This window comes from Mus musculus, chromosome 10 (assembly GCF_000001635.26).
Source record: "Mus musculus strain C57BL/6J chromosome 10, GRCm38.p6 C57BL/6J".
In the NCBI taxonomy this organism is placed as follows: Eukaryota; Metazoa; Chordata; class Mammalia; order Rodentia; family Muridae; genus Mus; species Mus musculus.
In genome coordinates this window covers 68,734,697-68,753,483 of record NC_000076.6, presented here as the reverse complement: position 1 = coordinate 68,753,483, position 18,787 = coordinate 68,734,697, and the positions used below count along the sequence as shown (strand labels likewise).

General features: G+C 40.0%; 1 protein-coding gene across 2 annotated transcripts in view; it reads right to left on the bottom strand.

Moving 5' to 3' along the window:
• Positions 1-18,787, bottom strand: part of Tmem26 (transmembrane protein 26) — a 58,910-nt gene that overhangs the window by 29,172 nt on the left and 10,951 nt on the right. Inside the window, exons 2-5 of one of the 2 annotated variants that reach the window (XM_006513768.1) lie at positions 12,487-12,565; positions 11,653-11,734; positions 4,995-5,108; positions 2,156-2,376 (exon numbers count right to left, since the gene is read on the bottom strand). In XM_006513768.1, the coding sequence (XP_006513831.1) occupies positions 2,156-2,376; positions 4,995-5,084 (311 nt within the window). In that variant the 5' untranslated portion in view covers positions 5,085-5,108; positions 11,653-11,734; positions 12,487-12,565. The remainder of the gene's footprint in view (positions 1-2,155; positions 2,377-4,994; positions 5,109-11,652; positions 11,735-12,486; positions 12,566-18,787) is intronic. The other variant, NM_177794.3, reaches the window with a different exon arrangement.

Sequence of the window (18,787 nt, the reverse complement as noted above, 5' to 3'; positions counted from 1 at the left end):
CTTGGAGTCATTTCTAGAACACTTTCTACCCACGAATGAGAAGCCTGCAGATACAGGCCTACTCTAATTTATTCAGCCTCATTAAGCTTTAACTGGCGTGAAACACAAGTTCAAAATTTCCAAAATATATACTCAGAAAGTATTTGAATTGAATTGTAAGTAGAAAAAAAAAATTGGAGAAATTGATGATGCTTTGAAACATCCAGTCCTCCCTAAATTCTCACTGGACCGAAACAGTCTTGTTTTGGCTGAACTGTGTGATCTTTGGTTCATAACTTGTTTACGGTTTTGTTCCCCAAGCTCTGCCTAACACGGTACCTGGCACATGTTAAATAACAAATCAGTTCTTAGTCAATTAAGCAGTGCCGAGTGACTTCCAAGGGCGCTTTTTTATGGGTCAAACAATTAAATCAACTTATTTAATAATCAACGTTTATTGGTAAACACGGGATCCATTACTCTTTGATGATACTTCTGGATGGGACTCGCAGAGCCCATTAAGATAACCGGGTTTGGCATTTCTCTCGTTTTACGACTAGCTCCGTAAAACAAAGCCCTCTCTTTTCAAGCCCTTTATTGTCTTGTGCTGTCTCTGTACTTGGAAGATATTTAGCATGTATGCATTCATTTTATAGATAGATGTCAGGTTTGTAACTATCCATGTTCATAATTTCAGGGGGTCCATCATGGTCCATTGATGTTCCTCTAGTAGTGACATTGTACTGCAATGATCTTAAATGTATTTGAAATTACTATTCAATGTAAAATGCTGATCAAGCATAAGGCATTGGAACCACCACATGAAAATAAACACAGTGACTACAGTCATCCAACTCATATTTGATACCTCAAAAATGATGTTGACTTAATAAACTGAACAAATAATTTAGTATGTACAAAACAATGAGTGTTCTTATAAAAAAAATCTCTCACTTATAAATAGTGATTCACGCTGTGATTGAGAAATTAGGCTTATTTAATAAGTCGGTGTGTTTGGCTCAGGCTTTATGTTTTGTTGTTTGAGGAGAGTGGGATAAAGTAAACCGTAGCATTAAAAGCCAGCCTCATTCCAATTTATTTTTATAGCACCATACAAAACAACCCAAGCTTAAAGTACATTCAGGCACGGAGACTCAAATCCCTAATGGGAAGAAAGCAGTTCCATAAACAGATGTGATCACGGATTCCGAGTTTGCTTGCTGGTGGCAAAAATAAAAGTACCAACTCAATAAGTTTTAATTTATAGGCATCTCCACCAGAAAGCCTTTGGGCACTTTGAACAAAACTGACTAAAAATAAAATTCTGTACAATAAAACTTCATTGGCTCTGTTCTCCTTCTCACCGGGAAATGTAAATTCTATAGCTAGAGAAAGGGACGGTGTCTCTATGGCTCTTGGAGCTAGGTGATCTCGGAGAAAATAATGACATGGGCTGTACTGCTGACACTTGGCTGAAGAGGATAGAGATGGTCTCCAGATACCCGTAGTCGCTGTGGTTCCACCATGACCCTCCTGGACTTATGGTGTAACTATATGGCAATTTTCTGTTCTATCCAGGGTGGGTATATCCTCTTTCTCAGCCTGAACCTCCTTCCTGCATTTTCCTTTTTAAGATAAAGATTGGTCTTTGTGTGTGTATAGATATAGCTATATATCTATATAGATATAGTACATGTGGTGTATATGTGAATAGATGTTCATTCATGTCCTTATGTGTACCTGATGTGTCTGCACATGTGTTTAAGTGCATATGGAGTCCAGAGGTTTGATGTGAGGTGCTTTTATCTATCAGCCCCACCTTACCCTCACTGAACACGGAGTTTAAGAGTTTACCAATTTGGTTTGAATGGCCTTCCAGTGAGCCCTAGAGATTCTCCTGTCTTCACATCGCCAGTGCTGTGATCCTAGACACACATGACACATACACACCACCATGCCTGGTGCTTACATGGGAATTGTGGATCCAAACTCAGTTCCTGAGGCTTGCATAGAAAACAAACTCACTAAATAAGTCCTCCCTCAAGCCCTGACATAAAGCTGTCTTTAAAAGCCTTACATATGCCACATACAGACAATAGGACAACGAGCCAGGTGCAGGATAAACAACAGAGCAGCAAGCCAAGCCTGTGGTGCTGACGTTGCATCAGGAACTTACCTGACATTATTTTCCTTCAGAGTCTCAGTAGTGAACTCCAGTATGTCGGCCGCCGTCCCCACAAACATCAGAAGAAGTTCTGAGAGTTGGTCTCTAGTGATGGTGCCTCCAATGGGGAGAAGCCACCGTCCAATGATTAATATTAGCAGGAGTGTTTGGTGGAGTCCTAAGGTCCAGACCGGTTCACATACCATGGATAAATTGTCGACAAAGCCTCTGGCCTGTTGAACAGAGACATCAGGTTCAGGAACTGTCAGTGTGTAAATGATTATCTACTTCAACATGGCTTTCAGCTCCTGGTCAACAGTGTGTTTTTGTCAGCATTTTCCAAGTGTCATTCTTTAATAACTAAGGAAAATGAACACGCTACAAAAGAAATACAATGGGGCTTTTAAAGCAGGATTTACTCAACATGTGGTTAATTTAAACCTTACACGGCTAATAAGATGATGCCTTGTGATATTTAAAGAATCAATTTAATAATGTTTTAAAGATCATTGGGTGTTTTATTACAGCCCATAATAAAGTATGATGCCTAACAAAGTTTGATAAGTTCCATATTAAAATTATAAAAACAATCCAATATTTTTCTTTTATTGATTTAAAAACCTGAATTTATTAACATTGGAATTTTTACAATCTTCCTTTTGTCCATTGCTGCTGTAAAACTTTAATTAGAAAAAAAAATAGTGTCCATCTGTTTACTCAGAGGAAGAGAATAATAATTGTAATAGTCCTATCTTTACTCTGAATAATTAGCATTTACTCAATAATGCATAGTAGAGCAAGAAAAAATGAGCCTGTCTTTACTCTTAGGTTTGACAAACTGTTAGATCTCATAGTATATCCCAGAGGAAGGAAATATCATTCCCTTTTCAACTTCTAAGTAAATTTTAAAATGTTACTATTGGCTTAGACTGAAATATTTAAAGACTACAAGATCTATGAAGCAAGTAGACAGGATAATGGCTCCAGGTGATCTATCTAAGCTGCCTGTTACGATGGGCAAAGCTGACATTTGGATCAGTTCTCATACCAAATACACAATGACAAAGCAAAAGAAGTGACCTACAACTGGTCAATCCACACAGGAAGATGAAGAATTTTTAATTTTTTGTCACTTTCTTCTTGACATTTCTCCCATGTGTCTTCACATGCTTTGCTTCACATGTGTGGCTTCACATACAACACATTTAACTTCTAGGGGACAACACATTATCATGACAAATATGATTGTTTCAGTTAAGATAAAAATCCGAGTGACTTCTCCACAGTGACAAAGGTAAGATCTAAATGAAACTCAGATAATAATGTGTGGATCGCTCTATTCTACTCTAGAACTCATTTTAAAAAACACCCTTCGATGGTAGAGAGTTCTTAGTCTTGAGTTCCTTCTGTAAACTGTTTTCAAAATGATCATTATCAACTATAAATATAAGACAAGTGAAGAAAAAGAGCCACCCTATCACTCTATTTTGGAAAATATCCTTTGCTATTATATTAATATCATATATCTAGGCAATATATATTTTATAGAAAAGGAAAGTTGTACTCATCAGAATAAAAGAAATAAAACTGCCTTTGTTCAGACATATTTTTATATGTAGAAAGTCTTGAATTCTTGGCGGGAGGGAAGAAGAAAAAAATTTTTCAGACCTAATAAACAAATTGTGGAGTAAAATCTGATATTCAAGGGTCAATCTTCTTCCTATATACTGGTAAAGAAATAGATATTGGGGTTGAAATTCAGTATCACTTACATTGCCACTGTGGAAAATAAAGTACTTGCTTATGAGTCTAACAAAATGTGTATACATGTTACATATGCACCTCTGTTAAAATACATATATTATACATATGTATACACAGACATGCACATATGTTTACATATATACATATATAAACATACACACACATACACACACACATATATATATATGTATATATATATATATACATATATATATATATATATATATATATATATATATATATATATATATAAACATACACACACACACACACACACACACATATATATATATCAGGTACACACACATATATGGTAAAAAATACTAAATGCTGAGGAGTTAAGTCAGTCTCTGCTTTATGGGGATCAAACACAGGGCCTTGCATCTATAAGGCATGTGCTCTAGCTCTTAGCTATGTGCACAGTCCTTGAAGACTAAAATCAAAGGGACTAACTGGAGAGAGGTCTCTTGTTCATGGATATAGAGACTCAACATTGTCAACATGCCAGTGGTCCATGACTTGACATGTATTCGATATCAGTCCAACTATGATGTCATCAAGTTCTTTGGTGAGTGAAGAACTGAGTCTCATGGTTATGTGGAGAGGTAAAGTATCCAAACTAGCTCACACAGCATTAAAGCAGAACAAAGCTGGAGCCCCGATGCTCTGTGCCTTTTCAGACTTACTGCTGCTATTCCATAGACAGTGCACATTGGGTAAAAGGAGACAAATAGAACCATGGGCCAGAACAGAGAACCCAGAAACAGACCCCACAAACCCACAGGCAATTGTCAATGTATTAGCAGATGTATTTCAGTGGAGATAAGATAATTATTTTTTTAAAAAACAGTGCTGGGATATAAATTTGTATACAGATAGTAGGCTATAATACCTTTTTAGTTTATGTTTCTATACACATGTTGAGAGCGTGTTCCTCGTGCATAAGTTCATTAATGTAATGTACATCACCTGATGAGGATGATATGGGTTTAATCAATATAATAAAACAACCTTATTTTGCAATTCTTGTCCCCCAAACTTGGACAACTTTAGGAAGCTTTCTATAAATGGTGGAGAAAGTTCTCACCAGCTCAAGGATATTCCCCATTCCATTGGTGGCTCTGTGGGATGACAGGGTTTGATTGACATCTCCTCTTCTGCTGAAGTTCTGTGCCATTCTCTCAGATTGGGTGCTGCAATACTAAGAATTGAGAGCTGGTATGCACAAACCATCGCAACAAATTCACAGCAAAGCAGTTTCACTCCACGCAAAAGATTATAAGGGTGGGAGACATCTACAGAGACGCATGCGCAATCATCGCTTGGGACCAGAATCTGAGGTGGAAGACACCCGTGGTGAATGCTCATTGCCTGTCTCTCTATCCTGTTGCATAGGAGGATTCAGATTCTGAGCCATCTTAAAAAGCTATAAAATTTGTTGGTTAGTAACTGGGTCCCTTTCTTGAACCTTTGTTGGATCAATTGTGCTACAAACTCTTGAGAATACATACAAGCCTGTTGAAGCATTTATTTTAGGAGTTTCTTTCGTACCAAACACTCTATATCTAAAAATAACATTCCAGTTAAATAAATAATCCAATCACTTTTCACCCTTCAGGCCAGACACTGGCACAAACAAAAGGTCAGCATGTCTCGTATCCCGGACACCAGTGTTGCCATAGAAGCCAACTTAAGGTTGTGGGAAATTTGAGAATTGACCTAGAAGATAATTTCTTTCTTTCCTTTCTTCATTTTTGTACGTGAGTGTCTGTGAACAAACCTTTTGTAATTTGATCTAGACAGATACCGGGAAACAGATAAAATAAGATATGGAAAAATTTATAAGAAAACAAAGAGACAACACTTGACAAAATAACCATTGTGGGAGCATACTTTGCCGACCTGCTTTAGGGAGTGCATGATTTTTTCTAAGCATCTGGAGTGCTGAAATGTTTTACACACACACACACACACACACACACACACGCACGCACGCACGCACACACACGCACGCAAGCACGCACACACACACACACACACAGGAAGAGAAAGAGAAAGAGGCAGAGGCAGAGACAGAGACAGAGACACATAGAGAAACAGAGAGATAGTAATAAAGACAGACAGAGAGACAGAGAAAGAACATACAGAGAGACAGACAGACAAACAGACAGAGGAAGAGAGCTACTACCACCAATTATCACCACCACCTCCACCACCACTATTACCATAGTTGTCACCATCACTATCACACTCCATGACTACATATTACTTAAGAGAATCTATTGAGGAACAAAAAGAGCTCAAACCATAAGAAATAATTTTTTCTTAGTTATTCTTGGTACCATGCCATTTATTATTCTGTAAACAATTTGATAAATAGACAAAAGAGTCTGCCAAGAGGCCATGATTTTCTGCTCTGAGCCCAAGTGAATTGTGTTTGCACACATCACAAGTAACTAGGAGCATGCACACTATATATGTACGTTCATGTGGGATGGGCATGTACATACGGATGTGAGTATATGCAAGTGAAAGTGCAAGTCAGTATGTGTATGGATGCACATGTGTGTGTTCATATGTGTGTGCACAATTGCACATACATGTACGTTCATGTGAGTAGCATATGTGAATGCCTATATGTGTGTGTATGTTTATGTGCACATATGTTCATGTGTGTGAATCTATGTGACTATGCTTATGTGTGTTTGTTGTTTATGCACACGTTTGTGTACACACATGTATACATTCATGTCACTAAGGTTTCAAGAGGAGGTAATGGTGACAAAACACTTAATCTTTTGTCGAGACCCCAAATCACCATTTACAGTTTACCTTTGTGAGCTTAATTACGTAATTGTCACTAGAAACAAAATGTGATCACCTTTTTATAGGCATGAAAATATACTGTATATTAAAACTGGAGAGATGATAGGATCTGATCCCTTTATCTCTAAAACTCCACAGACACCTTGCTATTTATGGGAAATGTCACCCCTGAGTGCAGTGCTTTCTAATTTGGCAGCAAAGGACTTTTCATGAACATCGTGGTAATTGAGCTCCTCTGCTCTCCTGCTATTCCATTTTAGACTAACAGAACCTTCCTTTTCACGACATTAAGGCCACCACACATACAGGTTTGAATCCTTAACCCTAACTTGACTTCTTCTGCTTTTGGGCCTGTCATTTCAGGAATCGTCATACAAGGGACTTTATGAAGGTCATTATAGTACCAGAATGTTACGTATTTATGGCTGTGTCATTAAAGCCTAATGTATCCTTTCAGCTCAAACGTAACAAGGACATCACAGGCCCTTTCCATCATTTTCAGTGTGCTCTGTCAGAAAAAGTGCTCACATGGGGTTAGAATTGTGATCCTCAGAATGGTTTTGTTAACATTTGTTTAAATTATATCATGTTGGGAATGAAGGTATGAAACTGGTCATCTAGGACAATTGGGATGTAAATAAATGGGGAGTAGTGGAAATTATGATTTACATTTTATTTTAACTATGCATATGTGTAAGTCTCTCTGCATTTTCATGTCACATGCCAGCCGGTGACTGAAGAGGTCAGAAAAAGTGTCAGATTTCCTGGAGCTGGAGTTACAGGAAGGTGTGGGTCCAGTGGGTGGCAAGATTCGAACTCAGGTTTTCTGCAAGGGCAGAGCGTGTTCTTAGTCATGGTTCCATCAATGGAAAGTAAATGACTCTTTCCAACGTGGAAACATTCAGATGATTCTTATGAAAGCTCCTCAGAAACTTTAGAGAGTGTGTTCTTTCTGGACCAAGTGTTGGTTCTGAATTTAAACCTTCTAAGCCCTAGGGTTTTTCTTCTATAAAACAGAAATGGCTGCCCCTGGCTTAATGAATGGGGTCCTTAAATCTAGTAAGAAAATCTAATTGAAAACTCTGAAATATCAGGTCCTATGCAACAAAAGTGATTATCACGAAAGGACAGAGTGGATTTCTGTGTCGCCTTCAGTTCTGCAATGCCACTTATTTCTTTAAAGATAATCCCAATATTCTCATCTCTCTCATTTTTGACTTCTGTCTCTGCTTGTCCTTCCTGCTTCAATCTCTAGACATTCATTTTAATGTTCAGTGTCAAATTCCAGCAATAAAGGTTTGACTTCTTTTGTACTATGAAAATCACAGACATTATGCCTGAGGCTCAAAACTATTATTACTATTACCACTACTATCATCATCATCATTATTAAAAAGTGAGGTTTTGATTGCATGCTATTGGTTGTAATGATTTTTGACCTGTGTAGCAATTAGTTGTGTAATACATTTACATTATGAAAACATTTGAGAGAAATGAATTGTTATTGTGGATGATAGCCATATTGTATGATTGTATCTGTTAGAAAGGAATCACCATGCCTGACCTAAAGTTGTACTACAGAGCAATTGTGATAAAAACTGCATGGTACTGGTATAGCGACAGACAAGTAGACCAATGGAACAGAATTGAAGACCCAGAGATAAATCCACACACCTATGGTCATTTGATCTTTGACAAGGGAGCTAAAACCATCCAGTGGAAAAAAGACAGCATTTTCAACAAATGGTGCTGGCACAACTGGCGGTTATCATGTAGAAGAATGCAAATTGATCCATTCTTATCTCCTTGTACTAAGGTCAAATCTAAGTGGATTAAGGAACTCCACATAAAACTAGAGACACTGAAACTTATAGAGAGGAGAAAGTAGGGGAAAGCCTCGAAGATATGGGTACAGGGGGAAAGTTCCTGAATAGAACAGCAATGGCTTGTGCAGTAAGATCAAGAATCAATAAATGGGACCTCATAAAGTTGCAAAGCTTCTGCAAGGCAAAAGACACTGTCAACAAGAAAAAAAGACCACCAACAGATTGGGAGAGGATCTTTACCTATCCTATATCAGATAGGGGACTAATATCCAATATATATAAAGAACTCAAGAAGGTGGACTCCAGAAAATCAAATAACCCCATTAAAAAATGGGGCTCAGAGCTGAACAAAGAATTTTCACCTGAGGAATACCGAATGGCAGAGAAGCACCTGAAAAAATGTTCAACATCCTTAATCATCAGGGAAATGCAAATCAAAACAACCCTGAGATTCCACCTCACACCAGTCAGAATGGCTAAGATAAAAAATTCAGGTGAAAGCAGATGCTGGCTAGGATGTGGAGAAAGAGGAACACTCCTCCATTGTTGGTGGGATTGCAAGCTTGTACAACCACTCTGGAAATTAGTCTGGTGGTTCCTCAGAAAATTGGACATAGTACTACCGGAGGATCCTGCAATACCTCTCCTGGGCATATATCCAGAAGAGGTCCCAACTGGTAAGAAGGACACATGCTCCACTATGTTCATAGCAGTCTTATTTATAATAGCCAGAAGCTGGAAAGAACCCAGATGCCCCTCAACAGAGGAATGGATACAGAAAATGTGGTACATTTACACAATGGAGTACTATTCAGCTATTAAAAAGAATGAATTTATGAAATTCTTAGGCAAATGGATGGACCTGGAGGGCATCATCCTGAGTGAGGTAACCCAATCACAAAGGAACACACACAATATGTACTCACTGATAAGTGGATATTAGCCCAGAAACTTAGGATACCCAAGATATAAGATACAATTTGCTAAATGCATGAAACTCAAGAAGAACGAAGACCAAAGTGTGGACACTTTGCCCCTTCTTAGAATTGGGAACAAAACACCCATGGAAGGAGTTACAGAGACAAAGTTTGGAGCTGTGACGAAAGGATGGACCATATAGAGACTGCCATATCCGGGGATCCATCCCATAATCAGCTTCCAAACGCTGACACCATTGCACACACAAGCAAGATTTTGCTGAAAGGACCCAGATAGAGCTCTCTCTTGTGAGTCTATGCCGGGGCCTAGCAAACACAGAAGTGGATGCTCACAGTCAGCTATTGGATGGATCACAGGGCCCCCAATGGAGGAGCTAGAGAAAGTATCCAAGGAGCTAAAGGGATCTGCAACCCTATAGGTGGAACAACATTATGAACTAACCAGTACCCCTGAGCTCTTGACTCTACCTGCATATGTTTCAAAAGATGGCCTAGTCGGCCATCACTGGAAAGAGAGGCCCATTGGACATGCAAACTTTATATGCCCCAGTACAGGGGAATGCCAGGGCCAAAAAGTGGGAGTGGGTGGGTAGGGGAGTTGGGGGGAGGGTATGGGGGACTTTTGGGATAGCATTGGAAATGTAAATGAGGAAAATACCTAATAAAAATATTAAAAAAAAAGAAAGGAAATTGATTCAAATCGCCATGGCTTATTGTCATAGTCCTTAAAGAAGACTCAAGTGGTCCTCTCTCTTTGTGGTCGTTTTATTAAACATATGGTGACTTGAATCAACCAATCTATGGCTACAAACATTCTTTAATACAGACATGGAGGCTGCCTCAGACTTTAATGAGTTTTAGCAAGAGATCTGAGGAGGAGGAGAAATGTTTTCTTCATGGCTTTAGGACTGATATTTGCTTGGGAGTTTCTTCGAAAGGGATCCACGGAGGTAAATTGCTCTCCGTGTGCCTCAAGTTTAAAGGAAGAAGCCTTTTTAGATGAAGTTACATAGAAGCCGGAGACTCAACCCTGATGTAAAACAACAGTTGTAATGAAGAAATCCATGCAAGGACAATTTGGAGCAGATCTTGCCTAAAGCATTTTATCAATGAAGCCCCCTAGGTTTGTGCAGGAGATTTAACAAAGCAAAGGACAGGCTTAGTCTTGAGGCCGTGAGCCAGACAGTTCCATGGGGGATGCAGGTCAATGTCTAAAATGGGACATAAGCCATGTATGCTGGGGAATGTCTAAACTCAGGGAGGTGAAGCAGAAGGGTTACTACAAGTTCAGGGCCAGCCTGGGGTATATAGCAAATACCAGGCTACATTGTGACTCAAGAAAACAAACCAACCAGAATGATGGGAGCTGCATTCCAAAGGGGATTGGATTGGAAGCCAATTGGATTGGTCATATGTGGTTGGATATATGCGGTCCCTTTCCCTGTGATGGGCTTCATAATATAACTTCCTTACATTTAATATCAGGGCTCTAAAGGAAGGTTCCATTTTATTTTTGTTTTAAAGTGTGTGTGTGTGTGTGTGTGTGTGTGTGTGTGTGTGTGTGTGTGTGTGCACTTGCATGCTGGTGCATGTTGAGGTCCAAAGAGGTCATTAGAGATCTGGGATTTGTTATACCCAGATGTTCAGGTGTTCCCAGATGCTGGCATCTGAAATCTAGTCCTCTGCAAGAGCAGCAGAAACTCCTAACAGCTGGTGAGCTTTCTCGCCAACCCAAAGATTTCTGTTTTACTGTAACTCAACAAACACCAAAAGCTGGTCTCCTGGAATCCCCATCGCCCTGTGTTTTCAATGGTCCCTAGAAGTTTGAATGCATTCATGTGGGAATAGCTAAAAGTGTTGTTTAATCTAGTTTCAGTTTTGCTTTTAGAACTATATTCTCAAATGATGCCAGAACAAGGCTTTAGCATAGCAAGACTCATAGCATAACTTCTTAGAATTCACTAAAGATACAGGAGTTAAATCACATTCACAGAGATAGGGAAATAGCTTGGTGACTAGAAGTGTTTGCTGTCCAAGCATGAGGAGTAGAGTGCAAATCCCAACAACCATATGAAAGGTAAGCTCTGATGCATGATTCATGTCCCCAGAGCAGGCAGGGAGAGAGACAGACACAGGAGAATCGCTGGGGGCTTACTGATAGAGTTCAGGGACAGGGTCTTGCCTTGAGGAGAATCAGAAGAGAGTGACAGAGAGCATCCTGTGTCTTCCATTCGCTTCTGCAGGAAGAACACAGTTATAGATATGCATGTGCCTGTATACCAGACCAACACACATACTACATACACACATCATGTTCACATTCCCCCATGAACCATAGCTAGTGTGTTGTAGGGACAGGAGGGTGGATCATAGACAAAGATTACTGTACTTGCTCCAGTTTGGTCAACTTGACACAAGCTAGGGTCACCCGAGAAGAGAGAAAGTCAGTGGAGAAAATGGCCTTATCAGACTGGCCTATTGAAAAGCTAAGGAGGTATTTTGTTAATGGATTATTCACGTAGAAGGTCCTGGATCAGGATGGACAAGCCATGGCGAGCAAGCCAGTAAGCAGCACCCCTCCATGGCCTCTGCTTTAGTGCCTGCCCCAGGCTCTTGCCTTGTTTGAATTTCTGCCTTGGCTCCCCTCAATGGAACTGTGATCAGGCCTATATGCCAATAAGCCCTTTCTTCTCCAAGTTGCTTTTGGTCATGGTTTTAATCATGGCAAACTAAGCAAACTAAGAAATCACTGACAAGAAGTGTTAGTCAAGTAATCATAACCCAGAAGCAATCACTATTATTTCGTTATCGCATTATGAAATAATAATAATAATAATGAGATTATGGAGTCACTCTCTCTTGCCCCTGGCCTCTTACATCTTGAATTCTAGATAATTCCAACCCCCATAGAAAAGCTCATAACCGAAACAAATCACTATTCTGCGAGTGGATGGCTGCTCAAAGCCACCATCTTTTTAGGAACAAATACCTGGTTTCCATGGTGCATTTCAAGAAGCCACAGGGACGGCATGATGTTGACCAGGTACACAAAGATGGCCGGAGAAAGCCTGAGGACAGAGAAAGAGGCTTTAGCTTTTGTTTTTTTAAAATTTCAGGGAAGACAATTAAGAGGTGGAGGAGATGGCTCGGCAGGTAGAGTGTTTGCTGTACAGCCTGAGAACCTAATGTCAGATCCCAAGGCACCTTAACTGCCTAGGATGGCTGAATGGTTAAATTCTAGCTGCAAGTGTGTCACTCTGTCTCAATTGAGAAGTTGAAGAGTGCGTGCTGAGGGCATCCAATGTCTGCCCTTTGCCTCCATGTGCACATATACCCCCTACACAATGAACTCCCACAATGTGAACTCATTTGTACACCACACACACACACACACACACACACACACACACACACACACACACCTACCTACCTAAAAGAAGCCAAGAAAACGCCTGAGCCCAGTCACAGTCACCCTCGGTTATTGTTACATGATTTCTGCCACAGGGATTACAGAGGCACACAGTAACTGCAAGGCTGCTGCCAGCTGCCATTCTCACCAAATCCCTAATCCAATTAATAAAAGCTGACTGTAATATGGCATCCTGGGACACCATCAATTATATTCAGGCACAACACTGCTTATTTGCTATTTAAGATGTTTTACAGAAAGCAAATTTTGCAGCCAGAGCAAATCCTGGATTTATTTCAACTTTGTAATTTCAAGGAAATTGATAGTAATTTTTCCCCTGATCTTCGACCTGAACTTCTGAGCTCTCAGATGATAACCTCTTACTAAACACAAAATCCAAATGGTGGGGACAAGGATGGAGAATGGTTCATTGATCTCCTGTGCATGTGCTAAACCTGAAAAATTAAAAGAAAGAAATGAAGAAAAAAGACATCTAAACATTTGGGAGCTTTCGAGAGGTTAGTTCTATTGTCTTGGTTAGGGTTTTACTGCTCTGAACAGACACCATGACCAAGGCGACCCTAGTAAGAACAATATTTAATTGGGGCTGGCTTACAGGTTCAGAGGTTCAGTCTATTATCATCATGATGGGACACATGGCAGCATCCAGGCAGGCGTAGTGTAGGAGGAGCTGAGAGTTCTACATCTTCATCTGAAGGCTGCTAGGAGAAGACTGTCTTACAGAAAGTTAAGATGAGGGTCTTATAACCCATACCCACAGTGACATATCTACTCCAACAGAGGCCACACCTCCTAATAGTGCCACTTCCTGGGCTGAGCATATACAAACCATCACATCAATATTTGTTATTTCCTGATTCAAAATTCAGAAGGAGCTCTGAAGAGAGGACCAATGGAGACACACTCAGGTTCAAATGACTTGAGCTGACGATCTCCTAATTCATTTTCCAATGCACACAGCAGCAAAAGCATGGTGACAATCACCTCTTCATACCAAGGGTCAATTTGCATGGCCTTGCCAATGGAGTTGACTTTCTCAGAGTTTTATGGTGACAGAGGATCAGTGTGATGGGGGTTCAGTGAGTCTCCCATTCCAGCTCCTACATTAGAAGTTTTGTGTGATGTGTTTGCATAGCCTTGTCTCAGCATGCATGTTTAAAAGAGCCCTCTCAACTCCCTTCCCTTGTTAAAAGCAGTTTCGTTGGACTAGGAGTCACTTGTATCATATCATTTAATTTACAAATCCTACCTCACTTATGAATATGAATCTGCAACAAAACCATGCTAGCACACAGTAGCAGCATTGGCCTGGTGAGGATCAGTATGCCTCAGCATCAGGTGGATGAGCTCAGTGGACAACAGCTTATCCTGGTGCTTATTGAGAAATTCTACCTCTGCCCCTTAGTTTCACAATCCTGAATCACCAGGTGTACTGGCTAGTTTTGTGTCAACTTGACACAGCTGGAGTTATCACAGAGAAAGGAGCTTCAGTTGAGGAAATGCCTCCATGAGATCCAACTGTAAGGCATTTTCTCAATTAGTGATCAAGGGGGAAAGGCCCCTTGTGGGTGGGACCATCTCTGGGCTGGTAGTCTTGGGTTCTATAAGAGAGCAGGCTGAGCAAGCCAGGTGAGGCAAGCCAGTAAAGAACATCCCTCCATGGCCTCTGAATCAGCTCCTGCTTCCTGGCTTGCTTGAGTTCCAGTCCTGACTTCCTTTGGTGACGAACAGCAGTATGGATGTGTAAGCCAAATAAACCCTTTCCTCCTCAACTTGCTTCTTGGTCATGATGTTTGTGCAGGAATAGAAACCCTGACTAAGACACCAGGAAATAGACTCTTAGAGAGGAATTGTCTAATTGGGTTGCCTGTGGGCATGGGTGAGAGAGATTTTCTTGACTGAGATTGAGTTGGGCAGATTCAGTGTGTAGGTGGGTGGCACCATCCCCTATGCCTGCCCTCTGAACTGTGTAAGCAAGAAGACAGCTACGAATGAAGCATGCAAAATCCCAAGCATTTGTCCTCTCTGTGCTCTGGCTGTGCATATGAAACATCAAGTTCCTGCCTTGACTTCCACATAATAACAGACTGTGACCTGGGATCAGAAACCAAATGAAGCCTTTCTTCTCTAAGTTGCCTTTGCGCCAGGATGTTTTCTATCACAGGAAAGGAAATAAAACCAGTACAGTGGGCAATGGAAGTGAATCTAGATAATTTGAAATAATAAGTTGGGCACAGTGATGCACACCTGTAATCTCAGTACCCTGGAGGTTGAGATGCAGGAGGATTGCAATCGTGAGGCCAATTCGTGATGCATATTAAGACTTTTCTTTTTAAAACCAAACAAAGATGATGATGATAAATAATAATAAGAGACAAGTAAGGTTCTTTTTCAAGCTTATTTCTTCAAATTGTGTTTGGTTTTGGATTAAATTCTTTCTTGATAAGAGTATCTCAAAGTCAAATTATTAAGTTAATTCATTTTTAGTAAAAATGTTTTTAGTACTTATTTGTAGTTGCGAGATTAAACTTTACCCAAATGACATTATTATAAGGTAGAGAGATAAATAAATAAATAAATAAATAAATAAAGTAACAGGGGAAAAAGGAAAAATGGGTGAAGTTTTAAAAGGCTATTTAACCTTCGTTATTGTCTTTAATCTTCTGAGAAAAAGAAAGAAATAGAAAGGGCAAGAAAAACGTCTTTAAAAATCAATATTTAATATAGACACTCTTCTACTTTTGATTTCTTGCCAAAACCAATTTTGAAGCAAAAGGTTATGGGTCAAGATATTATTAAACTCTAACTTGGAAGATGTCTGAGCTGCAGAGAAATGTCAAAAACTCATGTCGGGCATGCTCTTAAAAGAAAGAAACCATCGACTCTTTGACCTTATGTATCACAGGAAACATGAGGAAGATTTGCTGAGAGACACGAGGAAGAACGTCAATTTTGGTCAGAGGGCAAGCTGCATATGTCAATTGCTTGTGTTTGGACATAGCGAATGTTGGCAAAACAAAAGTTTGTTAACCTCAAGTTAATCTCGAGCCTAACATCCCCAGTAATACTGTTAAAATAATAATCTGGGGGAGGTGCTAGGCACAGAACACAGTAGAACTCAAAGGAAGTTGAAAATAAACCAATGACCTTAATATCTCTGATGCGTTAGATCCATTTCTATAATTAGAAAAAGTATCATTATCCCTTTTCAGTGTATTCCCCTTAATTAGGAGATTAGCTCAGCAAACACACACACACACACACACACACACACACACACACACACACTCTTTCTCTCTCTCTCTCTCAACTCAATATTCAAGAATTTCTGTGTTAGGAAATATAGAAAGTCTAACCTCATTCACCCCATAGTCAGGGCTCCGGGACCTGTTTTTTTGTGCCTTACCCCTAGCACATCCTTTCAAGACCAGCAACTTCAGCCCCAACTTACTGTTTACCTAAAAACAAAGCAAAATAAAACCAAAGAAAATGTGGAATAGATTAGTGGTATAGCTCTTCTGGAGCCTTGGCTTCCAGCCCCAGTGCTGCTAAAGCAAAAACAGTTTTGGGGAATATTCCTTTCTTCAACCCTTCCTTCTTAGGACTCTGTGACACACAAGAAGGTGAGAAGAGAGACTCAGGTTGAGGAATAATTCACATTCTACTCTATGCACTGCCTCCCCTAACAAACTATGTCCCTTGTTCAGATCAGCATGCCTAATGTGGCTGAGCTTTGAAAAAAGGATGGCGAACACCTTTACACATGGGCATCTCCTTGCCCCCTAACAACCAAAGCCTTTTGGGGACACTCTTCTGTGCATGTCTGCCTATTTATATCCGACTTGTACGTTCAGGGCACAGCAGGCAGTGTTTGGAATCTGCATTGTCCATGAGACCCAAAGAATGCGGTGCTATTTTGTAATCACGTGGATGTTAGGTTGGCTTTCATAATATCAGCTTTCTGAAGGCAGACCACCTGTCTCCTGATCCCTGCCTTTCCCTGATTTTTAACATCCTCTTCTCCAAGACAGCACATTGTTACCTTGTTTAGTGCTCAGTTACTGTCTGTTCAGCAAATACTAAACTGATTAAATGCTCGTATTTGGGAATAAGGAATTACTGACTGAATAAAAATGATGAATCTACAAACATGCACACGGACCTTTTACTTATGGAAGTCTAGTTAATTCGAAAAATACTTTTTGAGCCCTGATCTTTAGAGAATTATTATTCAACATTTATTCTTTTTCAAAAAAGGTTAATTAATATATGTTTTTGTGCATGTGTGTATATGTGTGTTTGTATATGCACACCACATGTAAGCAGGTATCCACAAAGGCTAGAAAATGGCATCAGACCCCCTGGATCTGGAGTTAAAGTGGTTGTGAGCTGTGTAAAGTAGAAGTTAGGGACCAGAGCTGGATTCCCTGGAAGAGCAGCATGTGATCTTGACTCCCGAGCCCCCCTCCCCACAACTTCTCCAGTCCAATGACTCATTACCTCTAAGGCAGAATGGTCAGTAGCAGCGGTCACACTCGGAAGAGCTCAATTGCAATACTGCCTTCCTTTCCTAAATGTCTGTATATTACTTGCCTTTTGAGACATAAGACCAGTTCAGAGTGTTAGTAGAGCAATGTGACCCGTGTGACCAACATTTCAGAGTCTCAATTACAGAACTTCTGTCTTCCCCATCAGTTCTGTATGCAAATAAAACAGAAACCACTGGTCTGCTTGCATCAGAGGGTGCTGTTGCCACTGCTGAGAACACCACAACCCACAAGTGCTAGATTCTCACTTGACCTCTGCAAGGTGGAGAGCTGTGGGGATCACTTGCCTGCTGTCGGCTTTATGAGACAGCCTGCTCCCAACTCTGTGTACCTCTGGGCTGAGTTATGTTTCTTCCTCACTAAGCTTTTACCATATTCTTCAAGGGCCATGAAGACACTGGGAGATTCAGGCCTTCAGAAACATGTCTGCCTGTCTGGGATGTCCTCTGCCTCAATGGAGTCTGATTACGTCCTTCCCCTGGCTGTCGTCAACAAGATAAAGACTCCTCTACAAAACTTTCCCAGGTCACTTGAGTTGCAAGCCTTCCCATTATGCATTTTTTTTCTTCATATGCTTCAAAATTTATAATTACATGTGCATGTTAGTGTGTATTATGTGTTGGATATCATTGAGTTATGTACCTTCCTCCAAGTAATTCTCTATTTTAGTGCACACACAATTTTGACTCTCTGCCCCTAATTAAAGGGTGCCCTTTCCCCCTTAAGAGGGTGTGGCTCATATGGGCTCTCTACAAACAGTGATTTGATACAGATCCTGGTTTGATTAGAAATAGCATATTGAAATAAAACCATAAGTTAATAATTTTTATCAGAAATTTTATTTAGTGAAACTAATGTGTCTTTTTTCTGGGTTTTGTTTTTTGTTTTTTGTTTTTTTTGTTTTTGTTTTGTTTTGTTTTTTTGCTCTCACTCTGAGAAGATAGCCACAATATATTAATTTGGGAGACCAGAATATCTTTTAAGATGCTTTTATAATGTGTTTATTTGGTGTTTGTTGCATGCATGCATGGCACATATATTCATGCAGTCCAGATAATAACTCTCGGGAGTTGATACTCTCCCTTCATCATGTGGGTTCTGAGGATTGAACTCAGGTCCTCTGGCTTGGCAGCAAGCACCTTTATGCATTGAGCTACCTTGTCGTCCGAAATCTACAGTATTATGGATTTTATGTCATCAATACTATTTAGCTTGGAAACCAAGGAGGGTTTGAATCAATTCACATCAGTTTTCCTAAGAGCTACCAGATAATTTTGGCGTGTGTGTGTGTGTGTGTGTGTGTGTGTGTGTGT